The sequence below is a fragment of the Lactuca serriola genome, chromosome 3 (genome assembly GCF_051521515.1).
Source record: "Lactuca serriola cultivar US96UC23 chromosome 3, Lser_US96UC23_V15, whole genome shotgun sequence".
Lineage (NCBI taxonomy): Eukaryota > Viridiplantae > Streptophyta > Magnoliopsida > Asterales > Asteraceae > Lactuca > Lactuca serriola.
The window spans coordinates 47,456,512-47,470,536 of NC_136410.1; the positions used below are offsets into that span (position 1 = coordinate 47,456,512).

Genomic DNA, 14,025 nt, shown 5'->3' on the forward strand with positions numbered 1-14,025 from the left:
AAAGAATTTTAAAAATTAAAAAGAAAACGCAAAATCGTAGGTGGGATGAGAACCACCTGCGAACGTACAAGTCACTGAAGGATGACTGTGCTTTAGCGACTTGTACGTTCGCAGATGGAATGCTAAAATCACAGATAGGCTTAATTTATCTGCAATTTTCATGGCTATATTTGTAATTTGTTTTTTTTACTATTCATAAAATAATTAATGGTTTAAGCTATATTTGTAATTTTCTCTTAGTTTAATGTAATAAAAATCTCTCTCTCTTATGGTCACATACACTAATGATCTTTAATTCTTTATTACTTTCGATTGAAAAGTGCTCGGAGTTTGGAATGGTCGACACAAACGATGTTGCAACGATGGTGTCGTCTCATCCCCTTTGTATTATTCAAATCTTGTAGATTTGAGCCTCTCACTCTTCTTAGGTTCGTATATATTGAAAGATAACATTTTGATTTTGTAATGCAAACAAGTGTTCGTTTATATTTTCTTTGTTATTCTTATTATATATGTTTTTTTTGTTAGCATAGTATTTTTCCTTCCAGATTTAAGTCAAAAGATTTCACCGCTGGTATGTTCTGATATCACCTTCTAAACCTGTGACATTGTTTGGCTAGGAAAAACGGTCATCTTCATCCTATCTGGTATGGATGTGTTTCTAAATGTTAAGGATCATCTTCTTTATATTTATTGTGACATTTCTTGTAAATATGTTGTTCTGTTGATATTGTTTTGTTCAGGTTAGTTTGCCTTCCCTTATTTTAAATTCATATACCCTAATTTGTCTTGAAATTGAAGTTGTTGTGTATTATGGATGCTTTTAATAATTTATGTTCATTATACAAGTATAATATTAGGAAAAGTTTGGTCTGTTGCAAGAACCTGCTATGTATTTGAAATAATGCTTACGCTGCGTAGGGAAAGGCAAGAAAAAACACTACACTTCAATATACTTTTTTATAATATCACGTATTTCACTTTTCATGTTAATACAAGGTAAAAATTAAATCAAAATCATGCATATCTCAATGAAGTATATTGATATATTTTACTCAACTAAACTTCTGATCTATTTATCTTAGTTTTTATTTTATAAGTAATTCTTATAAATTGAATGCTTAACAAGTTCAAAAAACAAGTTGAAAATTGGCAGGTTTGAAAATACATACCAAGTGCTTGATGAAATGCTTGAAAGAATTGATAAGATTAGTAAGGAACAAGTTGAATTTGTAACTGTTTTGTCTAATAAGAATGACTTTGATTCATTTTTTGGAACGGATTTGATTCATTTAGCATGATTAGAGTACAAATCGCTTTTGATCTACCTCGATTTTCCATCTCCTTTTCATCTCAATTATCATAAAAGTCATCTTTTTCACTAGTTTTTTCTTTTCTATAACGTTTAAAGATTTGGATACTACTTTCTATGGTGATTTCTTAATCCTTTATAGGAAACCAGTCTTTATTCATTTAACCTCTTGATTGAAGTTCGTAAGTTTCAATATTTCATCCCCGTAGATCACATGTTCATCATTCCTCATCGATTCCTCTATTTCCATTTGAAGTCCATTAACAAGAAGATGAGATGTATCAAGGTTCCTCTATAACGTTTATGTATTGTTTCATATTTGTTAGCCAAGTTTTTGTTTCAAGGGTATTTTGGTCATTTTACTTATTGTTTTTGTTTGTTTTTATAGGTCTGGAACTACTCGAGGGAACCCCAAGTTTTAGCATAATCGACATAATCTCATATACCTTGAGGAATTGTGGAGGCTTTCAATGAAAGCTTGCTTATAAGGCATTTCATTAACATTAAATGCATGTTTAGCCTTTTTTGTTGCTCGAAATAGATAGGTAAAGGATTTGAGTATGCATGGAGGAATGGTATGGGTCAAACAAACAAATTCAAGAAAACGAACTTGTGTGGGTCAAAAAAAGTATTTCTTCGAGTTACTACACGAGAACAAAATATATGGACTTGGAGACAAAATTTGTTGATAATGGAAAAAACTGAAACGAGCAATTCAACAACTTAATATCATTTTTAGATGAGATGTGTTAAGTGAAAAGACAATACAAGTGCAATCATATCTTATTAATTTAATAAAATTTTATAAATTTTTGATTTTTCATTACACTATTTTCAATTATCAATATTGTTTTTTTTATTACTCGTGGTTTTCACGGATTGTAACCTAGTATGTATATATATATATATATATATATATATATATATATATATATATACATATACTAGGTGTGAGCCCCATGTATTACATGGGTGTATTTAAAATAATTAAATATGTATAAACATTTGAGAAATTTGAATTTATAAGAAAAATGAGAAAAATATTGAATTACTAAAATTAAAGTGTTTTTTTTTTCTCTTTTAAATTTAAACAAATCATTTAAATAAAATAATCAAAGCAAATTAATCACATTTTATTTTAAAATTTTAAAATTATAAGGAAAGTTCATTAATGAAATTGATATGCATTTATTATTAAATTTAAATACCATATGGAATTTAATAAAATAGGAAAACCACAAAATTACATATGGAATAAAAATTAATTCAAAATAACCACAAAATGACATGTGGCAAAATGAATGAGAGTGTGACAAGTGGCAAAAAAACCTTCATTTATTAGAGAAGATATATATATATATATATATATATATATATATATATATATATATATATATATATATATATAGAGAGAGAGAGAGAGAGAGAGAGAGATGTTCAAATGTTTTTGACAACTATTGGGTGCATGAATGTACCAAAAGAAATTTAGAAAAAAAAATAAATAATTAAATAAATTATTTAAGGGTATTATAGTAATCTTTGCATATTTAATTATGGTAGATAATTAATATATTTATTATCCACATATCAAAGTCAAACCGGGTAAAAATTGGAAGGCAACAAAGACGTTTATTCTTTTTTTTAACCTAGTCAAAAACCTACTAATACGCATCCTTCTATTTAGTCGCATCATAACCTATTTTTCTTCCTCCGTCTTCTTTGTTTGTTCCCCTCGTCGACTGCATATCCACCCCCATCTTGGACCCAAAAAGGCATCAATGGCATCGCCAGACTCCCGGTCTCCACATCCATGCCGATTTCATCCTTGATTCAGTTCTGGTTGGTTTGTCGTTCATGGAAATTGTTGTCAATCGACGCTTAATTATGTTCTCCGTCAAAGTGTGCGACGACGAACGCAAGGGGGATCAGTCCAAACACCGAAGTATTGATGAATTGAACACCAAAGTATTGAAGGTATGTATTCGTGTTCCTGTTTATTTCATAAGGATAAATATTTTATCAAGCGACTCTCCTTTATTGAATTAAGAAAGATTGTTGTGTTTAGTGATTTTGTACACATGAATTAAGTTTTCATAAGATGTTTGTGATTAAAAATCATACATACGATAAAATATTTCTTCTTTTTACATGATTATCAAATACGTATTACCTCCACTAATAGTTTATTTATTGTTTTTATATTGTTGATTGTTTTTCATTTTTAATCGCCAGTTTATTGTTTACCTTTTTTATATATCTAATTTAATAGCAATTTGTATATAGCAATGAATTGGGATCTCCATAATAAGTCATGTTTATGATATATTTGGTTATAAATAATGATTTTTTTTTCTTGCTGTCCTATCTTGTTTCTTCATTCACATGTTTAAGCCTTTTTCTTAATGGGAACAAATGGAAAGTTTGGTATTCTACCAATACAAATTATAATGAATATTATTTTAAACCTGCAAATTCTTATAAAATGAGAAAACACAATATTCTTTTAGAATGAGGTTAGTAACACTCATCAATTTGATGCCTATTAATCTAACAAAATTAGATTTAAATCTCCTTATTTGTCAAGATAGGAAAAGTAAAAACATTTTGTGATGTATTTTTTTGTCATATAAAAGAAAATAATATGATTTAAGTGTATTCTGTGATGTATTCTGCCAGAATTTATTTGTGTATTATTTTGGTTCAATTTGTGATTTTGAATTCCAATTTCTAGTGTCCCTCGTTATTGTGTATTTGGAATCTAAAATTATATTAGCAGTAAATACAATTTCTAATGTATTCTATGTATTCTGTCAGAATATATTCTACCAAAATAAAATCTATGTATTCTGCCAGAATCTATTTTATGTATTCTCTCATATTTTATGTATTCTACCAGAATATATAAAGTGATAGGTACTTGCAAGCAACATGTTTTTAACCATTGTTAGTTTTTGTTGTATTTGTGATAGGAATAGCTGGAAGAATGTGTTGAAGACCTAATAGAAATAACTTGAAGAATAAATAAATTTTGATCATACTCACATTTTAATAATGTTATTTTTTAAGAATTTTATTCATTTTTGTTGATATTTTTTTAGAATATGTATAATTATATTAAAATGTATAAGACTTTTTGTCTATAAGAATATGTATGAATTTGTATTTAAGTTCGGATGTATAAGAATATATTAGAATGGTGTTATTTTTGAACCTCGGATTCAAGAATTTTGTTATTCTTCAATAATCTTCTAATAGAATAAAATTCCGAAAGAGCATCATTCTAACAAAAAAAATATTCTAACAGAATAAAATCGGTTATGCTTACAAATTACGTTAGAATTAAAATTGAATTAAGCCGAAATAACAAGCAGTGTTTTTTGTCCATTTTTAGTGCCGTCCTTTTTTTGTTCAATTTAGTAGGGTAAAACCTAAAGAAATTTGTTATAAGGACTGAATATGTAAAATAACAACAAAAACTTATTTTGCAACAAAAAAAGATTAAAAATTAAATGTGTACAAATTGAAAACTATATTACCCTATTAAGTCATCGTTCCCAACTTAATATAGTGTAATCGGTTAAAAACTGAATGTGTACAAAAAAACAAATTAAATGGTTAAATATAAACAAAAAATAATCAATAATTAAATGTATACAAAAAGAAAAATATCTTTCGAACCGATCCTTCACACAACCAACACGGCTATTCCAAGCAACTAAAGTAGCTTTGTAGGTGATCATAGATGTTTGAATAAAATGTTATCAAACACAAGACTTGTTTTCTTTTTTAGATTTAACAAACCGATACTCTTGAATTCCAATATTTATCAATCTTTAACAATGTTTATCAATTTTAATGTGAGAGGAGTTGGATGAAAAAAAAAAAAGCAAATAAGTAAACGGTTAGTTTTTTAATACATTAAGCCAGGTTTTCAGGTTTAATTCATTAAGTCATTCTGTTCGGATCAAGTCAAAAGGAAACAAACATGCCCATAAAGCTTATTACGTAAAAGGAAACATCCCCTAACTATTATATTCAGAGAGAGTGAAAGGTAGGGGTTGAAAAAATGTAGATTCTGTATATGATTCATTATTACATAATCTAAACCTGTTGAGATAGGAGGACAAGGAGGCCCTGAGGGCCAACTAATATTTCATTAAGGAAACTGATCAATCCAAACCAAACCACGGGAGTTACATCAACTCCACCAAGGGGAGGAATCACCTTGCGTGTGACTGTCAAAATCGGCTCTGTAGGGGCGTATGCTACTACATATGGGAATTTCTCAACAGGAAGCTTTGGATACCATGACATGACAATTCTTACAATGAACAGGAATGAAAATGCTGATAGTAAAGGCCCCAATATGGGTATTGCCAACTTAGCTGTTCCCGGGTCCAGATCCATTAAAACCAACCTTTGCATGTACTCTGGTATCAAGTCCGATGCATCTCTTCTGTTTAGAGCAATGGCTCAGGTTACAAACAAATATATATATATATATATATATATATATATATATATATATATATATATATATATATATCCACCTAAATTGACGATAAAAATAAAGCAAAATACAAAAAAGCATTTGTACTTTCACCAATATATTGATTTAGTTACTTAACGATCTTTCTTTAGTGATTAATCCATTATACTTTCGTTGTCTGTTTAAAAGAAAGGAAAAATGACCAACAATAACGCTTTATTTGCTCTTTTAAGTCACCAAAATTCTAATTGTATCCAAATGACCAACAATCTTTTATCAGTTTAGCTACTAGACTATTAATTTTATCGATGTAGCGTCTAAACTATTACGTAGTATATTCCTCTTGATTTAGCCCTTGAACTATAATTTTTATATCTTACCCTTTTTCCAAAACGGGTACCAGGAAGATTTGTTTTTTTTTAACAGTAAAAAATGTTTGATGGTTTGATATGTACAGAAAATAATTATGTGGCTTAATTGATAATGTAGTAAAAGTTCAAGTGATTTTCTCTATTTTACCCATAAAAGTACTCCCTCCATACAAGATTTACATTAATTTCATAACATCAAAGCTAAAGCTAAGATTGTCCCTATTTGTAGTAATTGAAGGGTATTTTAGACATTTAATTAATAGTCAAAATTTTCATCTGGAACATGTATATGTGTATGGTCTAACTTCCAAGTTCTGAAATTCCACAGGATGGAGGGAGTAATAATTAAAAGTAAAAAAGAAGGGTGAAAGGAAGGTTTACATACATGGGATCTGCCAAGTTAATTGAAGCTGATAAGGGAATATCAATGCTAGGAACTGCAACTTCTAAAAGGCAACATGCTCGATATCTTTGGACTTGCTGATTTGGTTTTCTTTTTGTTGGGCATACGGATTTCTGAAACACAAGAGAGAAAACATGAGTGTTTCGACTTTCAAATGTAAAGATCTCATAAAAGTTCTTCACATTAATCACTAAATTGAAATGGGCATAGAACACGAGGAAACTTCTCAGAAACATGTAAGAAGCTAATATATGCTAATGACTTGAACTTGAACTTCAAGTATGTCAACTACATGTAAATTATGAATCTCATACAGTATTTGATTGATCTATATGAAAAAAAAAAAAAAAACAAATATAAAAGTGGTTTTCTGTTCAATACTGAATAATAAACATCCCTTTTATGCAACATGTCCATTTCTCTTGTGGTTCCATTACGCAAAGCCATGATTTCCACAAGCGACGAATTAACCTAACAGTTTCATGTTCCCTTAAGGCTCTCACCTAGTCAATTATATTTGACAAATTTTAGTAACGAATTGGACTAATGGATCCATTCTAGTATATATGAACACGCATAAACGAAGAGAAATCTGCATTTGGACATTTATTCAACATGAAAAAAGGGAAACGATCAAAGCAGAATTAAACGAACAGATATACAAGAGCATTTGCTGCCTAGTAAAAGAAAGATGAGACGGAGAATTAGCTTACAGGAACGAATAAATTTGATCCGCCTGAGGTCGAAATTAGGTGTAGTGGTGCTGCATAACCTGCAAAATTGCAAGGAGAAAAGAAAACAGCAGATCATGAGTCGATATGTTAATCAAAAGAGGAATTTGCCCAAACAATGCTTGAATTTAGACATATGTAGGTAAAACGCGAGCCCTAGCTACTGAATTAAGTATAAAAACTGTACATTTGCTCTGAATTGAACAAGATGCAGCCATTGAAGCTAAATTGGGAAGAAGGTATGATAGAACTTCCTTCTAGAAATAGAAGAGAAGGTTATCCTGGTTTTGAACGGTCTAGTCCGTCCGGGATTTTACATGAACCGAACAAAGAATTGTGATAAAAGAAAAAAAGTAATTTAGGCATGTTTTCAACTTTTCATCCACTAATATAGCCTGTCAAGTTGACAGCACGTATAATTACCTAAATACCCTCGATTCTTTAGGTAATGCTTTTTTACGGATAGAAACATGGATACCCCTATATTTTTTTGCCATGTAGAAGCCATATAAATAAGAGTTACATAAATGATAAACCCTTTGAAACATACAAAAACTTTCTATGTAATTTAGGTATATTGTATTTAAGAATCATTATTTGGGGAAAATTGTGGTTATTGGCATGGAATGATTAGGCAATGATTAACTGAACATAATGGAAACGTGTTGCAATTTTGGAGTACAAGACTACTCTTTCTGAAAGAGAGTTAGTTCACTTAAATGATGGAAACATTAATAAGAAGAGGGAAACATTAATTCCACTTAGTTGGAACTAAATCGGAGAAAAGATATTTGATACTATTTGTTTTTTTTTTTTTTTTTTTTTGAACCGACAAATCTAATCTACTCCTAAGCTAACAACACCTATTCCATTTATATCCACGACGGGACTTGAACCCTCGACCTCAAAGAGGGAGGGTACTACCTGATGCTATTTGTTGTTCATCGACCTTTATTGTATGGCTTAATGATTGTAGTTAGAGGTAGAGGTGCACAAACACAACTGGTTTAAAAAAACAAAAAATAAAAAAATAATAATAATAAACCTGTTTAAAAGAAATAATAATGATTCAACTAAAACCGAACCGATAATTTGATATAAATTTTAACATATTGCAAACCGGTTTTTCCAACAGAACTGGTTTTTAACCAAAAACAACCGATTTTTTAAACTTAATTTCACATCAAAAAACCGAAAGAAACAAACAAATTTTAACCAAAGCCGATAACAAGAAAACATACATGTTCTATAAAAAAAACCGAAACAGATTAAAACAGGCGGTTAATGTGCACCTCTGGTTATAGGTGCACAAATAGTTATAGTTTGTCCACTCGTTGGGCCAATTTTATTTCATTATTTGGGCCCTTTTCTTGGTTATTTCTTGGCTTGGTTATGTCTTTCTGTAGGTTGTAGCAGTGTAGCCTGGATCTTTGTATGTATATTGTATAGTATAGGTTTCTCTTTATAACGATTAACGGTTATGAAACCTCAAGAATTTGAGTTGGAAGTCCAATTTATAATCGAGTGAAATAAAATACTTCAAAATATTTGGACCAAAATAGGCCAAAGTCTCATTGGGCCAATTTTATTTCATTAACGGGTATGAAACCTCGTGTACAATTACAATATTTGGATCAAAATACGCCAAAATTTTGCTTCTCAAAAATGCTCAAAAAACACACAACATACGAAATAATTTCATTGAATCATTCATCGTTTGCTTCCCTGAATGTCTCGTTAGTGGGGCTTGCAAACAAACCAAGACTAATAATTTCCCACACCAACACAATCACCAATCCGCATAAATATACGAACAAATTTCAGCTCCAATGTATATTCTCCATAGGTTCAAACCTCATAAGTAATATCACCTTTTTGCCATTTCAAAGCTTAGATGGAACTACGACCAGGTAGTTTAGAAACACCCAGTTGATCCATTTTTCTCCTAACCTTCTCTGAATCAACATAATCACCAACACTAGAGAAGATGTTTGACATAAGCACATAATCACTAGAGTAACCTCTCTCCTTTTCAAATATTCTCCTCGTGACTCTCTTCCCTGTCTCAACATTATTATAGGAGCTACATGCCCCAAGAAGCACCCTCCAAATCACATCATTATCCAAATCTTTAGGCACCTTCAAAGCCACTTTCTCTGCTTCTTCAATCCTCCCTGCTCTCGCTAACATGTCAACCAAGCACCCATAATGCTTTATATCAGGCACAATACCAGACTCATCCACCATTTTCTTGAAAAACACTAACCCTTCTTCAACTAATCCTCCATGACTACAAGCACTTAGAATACTCAAGTAAGTAACTCTATTAGGCTTCATCCCTATTTCCTCCATTCTTTTAAAACTATCCACAGCCTCCCTTGCCATTCCATGCATTGCAAATACAGAGATAATCGATGTCCACGACACTAAATTCCTCATCTCACTTGTTATGCCTTCAAAAACTTGCAAAGCACTCTCCACACTTCCGCACCTTGAATACACATCAATTAAAGCATTCGTAACACGTATATCTATCATATAAAATCCGTTTTTTTCCCCATAAGCATGAATTGACTGACATAACTCCAAAGACCCTAGATTCCAAATCGCAGGGTAAATTGCTAAAATGGTGATCTCAGTTGGCTTTGTATTATCGTTAAGTGCAAGCATGTGTCTAAACAATGAAATTGCTTCCTTGGGTTGATTTGCTCGTGTATACCCGTCTATCATACCACTCCAAGAAACAACATTCTTAATAGGCATTATATCAAAAAAAGATTGCGCTAGCACAATTTCACCGAGTTTTGCTAAACCTGTTACTAAAACGTTCCATGTGACTAGATTTCTTTCAGGCATTTCATCGAACACTTTGCGACATTCGAGTAAATGCCCACATACAACATACATGTTGACTAAAGCGGTTTGGATGTAAACATGACTCTCAAACCCGAATTTGAATGTGAGAGAATGGAGTTGTGAACCCGACATGGGTAGATGTGAATTAGCACATGATTTTATCAAGAAAGCATATGTGAAACTATCGCCATAAAACAAGCTGGTGGGGTGGAGATGATGCTTATAGAGCAAAAAAGCTTCATCGGGGGAATTCCCAAGTGAATAATGGTGGAGGATGGTGGTCCAGAGACTGACTGGTGGTGGTGGTGTTTGGATTATGGCGGCAGTGATGACCAAGTGAGCGTGGATTTGTTGAATCGATCGGCGGTTGCAGTGATGCTTGTGTAGTAACGATAACAGGTTGTAGTGGTCTTTCCTCATTAGTTTGGTGATTCTGATGGATTTAGCCAATGAACTATCACGAAAGAGCACTTGTTTAAAGGCTAAACCAATAAAATTTTGACATTACATTTTACTTTTCTGTATTTTGCCGGTAACTGGGAAATTTGTTTTTTTTAAAGGTTAAAAAAAATATAATGGTTTAATCGTTAAATTGATATGATGGTGAAAGTACAATGGCTGCTTTATGTATTTTGACCCTATGAAGCCAAAATTACCTGCTTACCCCTCCTGAAGGGTAATGATTTTAGCTTACAAGATTGTCTCTACTTGTATCACTGAAGGGTATTTAGACATTTAATTAATAGTCAAACTTTCGGTATGAAATATGTGTATGACCTATATTCTGGTGTTGCAATTTCAGAGGACAGAGGGAGTAATAATTAAAAGGAAAAAAAAAAAAAAGGGGGGGGGGGATGTTTACATACATAGGTTCTGCCAAGTTGGTTGAAGCTGATAATGGGATATTGGTGTTTGGAAGAGCTTGACAACTTCATTACACTCTAGCAAAACAAAAAATACTAAAAATGTTAATGGTCTCAAAAGTCAATGTGCATCTCATTTTCTTATTTAGAATAGCATACTTTGTCTAGCTCAGAAATGACATGCTTTTATAGGAAAAAAAAAAACAAATATAAAAGTGCATTGTTATGGACTCACTCACAATAACAAGCACAAACACAAACACAGAAATGAACCAAACTCAAATGATTCTTGATTGAAAATGGAAAGAACAGATAGAATGTTAGCCTTCGAAACCCTAACTATCTCCAGAATGACAATTCACACAAAAATTCTCATTGCCTCTACTACCACTCCACTAACTTAAATACCCACAAAGGATACTCTGGGATTAATTCCCGATTTGCCCTTGGTCCCCTCCAGGGTGTGTAGTGTTCTTGTTATCTGGTGTGGTCCCAACCGTTAGTGGACTTGCCATATTCCTCCTTCTGTGGTACGTAAATTGTAGAGGTGGGTGCATGAAATGTTCAATGCTAAATACCAAAATCAATTTCTCTTTCGGTTCTATTACTCTAACCCACGATCTTCCACGAATAAAGTATTAACCTAGTAGACATACGCATAAACAAAGAGAAATTTGCATTTGTTAACCTCGAAAACAAACTAAAAGTGAACAGAAGGGAAACGATTAAATTAGAATTAATCCACCAGGTATAGATAGAGCATTTGCTGCCTCTGAAAAATCAATTGTTTTCTTGTATCCACTTTTAAAATTCAATAGAAGAAAAGGCATGAGAAGAACATAACTCGTATAAGACCAAAAAATACATGAACATACACGAACATGGTGAAAGAAAGCGCACGAGGAGGAAAAAAACACATGAAGAAATCGCATATCCATAAAACGTACTCTAATCGCACAAAAAAAATAAAGGAAGAAATCAGACAACATAAAAAACTAATCTTACAGTTGATTGAGCTCTGATTCAAATAGACATGATTTCACACCTTCGATGCAAATTAGTCGATTCAAGCCCTAGTCTAATCGATTGAAAGCAGATGGGGTATATATAATTGAGTGCATCCATGGTTTGTAGAAATCGATTTTGAAAAGAAAGGAAATGGGAGGAAATGAGAGGAAAGCAAGTCCCGAGTTTCATTAAAGGAAGGAAATGGAAGGAAAACTTTCCCTCTTACCTTTCCTCCCGATTTGGGAGGATTTGAAAAGAAAGAACAAAATGTTTAACTTTCCTTCCATTTCTCTCCGACTCGGGAGCACAAATGACAATTTCTTTTTCCTTTCTTTTCTCTTCTCTTCTTTTCTTTGCTATAACTCGGGAGCGGGGTGTAAAAATCTGAAGAAGTAAAAGAAGGGAAGAAAGAAGAAGGAGGAAGGAAAAAGAAATAAGGAAGGAGTCTTGTGTAGGGATGAAAGTGGGTCCAAACCCGGACCAGATGGACCCGGACCCGGAAAACCCGGAACCGGTTAACGGGATTTTATAGAACCGAAACCGGACCGGTATATAGGAACCGGTTCCGGTTCGGTTCTGGGTATGGTTCCGGGTAAAGTGGGACTAAAACCGGGAAACCCGGAAACATCAAAGTGGGTAGGTTGAAACCGGATAAAGTGGGTTTAGAACCGAAAAACTGGAATTTTTTGGTAATTACTTACTACTTAGGGGTTGAACTTTGAAAATTTTCATATTGATATCCCGACTTTGGGGGACTGTAACTCATTAAATACGAAACCAAAATTAACAAAATTATAGTCTAAAATCATATACAAACTCTAAAATACACTATGGAAAAACCCGCATGTGAATCCAACTTTAAACGAATGAGATATGCTTATGTTAATATTTTCACATAATACAAAGTACAAAAACAAATAGCTGAAAAGTTGAAAATTTTCAGTTTTCATATCCCGACTTCGGAGGACTGTAAATCATTGAATATTAAACCAAAAATGACAAAATTATAGTCTAAACTCATGTACAAACTGTAAACTAGAAGTTGGAAAAAACCACATGTCAATCCAGCTTCAAACGAATTAGATATGTATGTTTTAAAACTTTCACCGAATATAAAAAAACTGAAAAACTAAAAACTTCCAGCTTTGATATCTCGACTTTGGAGGACTGTAAGTCAATGAATATAAAACTAAAAATGACAAATTCATAGTCTAAAAATCATGTACAAACTCTAAACAACATATTGGAAAAAATCGTATGTCAATTGGAGTTGAAACGAATAAGATATGCATTTTTTAAACGTTTCACAAAAACCGGTTCCGGCCCTAAAAGTGGTTCCGGTTCCAAAAACCGGTTCCGGTTTTTAGACCCGGTTTACCCGGACCCGATGGACCCAAACCCGGATTACCCGGAACCCGGATAAAGCCAATTTTTAAACCCGGAACCGGACCCGGTTCTACATATTCCGGTTCTAACGGTTCCGGTTCCGATCCGATTCCGGTTCCGGTCCGGTTTTCCGGTTCTAAATCTCATCCCTAGTCTTGTGTGCCATTTGGAAACAAATTCAACGGAGTTTTCCTTCTTTCTTTGAATTAAAATAAGGGTATTATTGTCAATATATATATATATATATATATATATATATATATATATATATATATATATATATATATATATATATATATATATAGATAGATGTATAAAAAGGGTCAGTGGCAAAATCAGCACCCTAAATAGAAAGATGGTTTTGTTAATTTTTAGGGATGACAAAAAAGCCTGAATCCGACTGGGAAACCCGAAACCTGATCATTTCGGGTCACGTAACGGGTCGTTATCGGGTTTTTTATCGGATTCGGAGCAGGGAGTGGGTTATCATCGCCAAGACTCGCCCCGCCTCGATTATATATATATATATATATATATATATATATATATATATATATATATATATATATATATATATATATATCATTTTGATGTTAATTGCACGCA

At 32.3% G+C, this 14,025-nt stretch overlaps 2 protein-coding genes and 1 long non-coding RNA gene across 5 annotated transcripts; 1 reads left to right on the top strand and 2 right to left on the bottom strand.

The window, feature by feature from the left end:
• Positions 1–297: 297 nt before the first annotated feature.
• Positions 298–2,135, top strand: LOC145094402 (uncharacterized). Of its 2 annotated transcripts, XR_013703331.1 has the most exons (4): positions 298–428; positions 529–647; positions 1,522–1,598; positions 1,701–2,135. It is a non-coding gene; the product is annotated as an uncharacterized LOC145094402 (long non-coding RNA). The 2 variants fall into 2 exon arrangements; XR_013703330.1 differs by having other exon boundaries at positions 529–1,598.
• Positions 2,136–5,284: 3,149 nt separating this feature from the next.
• Positions 5,285–7,660, bottom strand: CCB3 (cofactor assembly, complex C (B6F)). 2 transcript variants are annotated; one of them, XM_079030079.1, is made up of 4 exons: positions 7,494–7,660; positions 7,289–7,347; positions 6,558–6,688; positions 5,285–5,765 (listed from the first exon to the last, which is right to left on the bottom strand). In XM_079030079.1, exons 1-4 carry the CDS (start codon positions 7,522–7,524, stop codon positions 5,414–5,416), a joined length of 573 nt encoding a protein of 190 aa, XP_078886205.1. In that variant the 5' UTR covers positions 7,525–7,660; the 3' UTR covers positions 5,285–5,413. The 2 variants fall into 2 exon arrangements, with proteins under 2 accessions (XP_078886205.1, XP_078886204.1); XM_079030078.1 differs by having other exon boundaries at positions 5,285–5,768.
• A 1,205-nt stretch (positions 7,661–8,865) lies between these two features.
• On the bottom strand, positions 8,866–10,965 carry LOC145092168 (pentatricopeptide repeat-containing protein At1g09220, mitochondrial-like). The gene has a single exon (XM_079030080.1). It carries the CDS (start codon positions 10,580–10,582, stop codon positions 9,197–9,199), a length of 1,386 nt encoding a protein of 461 aa, XP_078886206.1. The 5' UTR covers positions 10,583–10,965; the 3' UTR covers positions 8,866–9,196.
• Positions 10,966–14,025: the final 3,060 nt, after the last annotated feature.

Excerpts from the sequence above, each read along its gene's own strand:
- LOC145092168 (XM_079030080.1), bottom strand. The coding sequence starts at position 10,582 with ATGAGGAAAGACCACTACAACCTGTTATCGTTACTACACAAGCATCAC.
- CCB3 (XM_079030078.1), bottom strand. The coding sequence starts at position 7,524 with ATGGCTGCATCTTGTTCAATTCAGAGCAAAT. Across the intron at positions 7,348-7,493 it reads TTGTTCAATTCAGAGCAAAT|GTTATGCAGCACCACTACAC; the intron begins GTACAGTTTTTA and ends GCAATTTTGCAG. Across the intron at positions 5,769-6,557 it reads ATTAACTTGGCAGATCCCAT|AAGAGATGCATCGGACTTGA; the intron begins GTATGTAAACCT and ends TGCTCTAAACAG.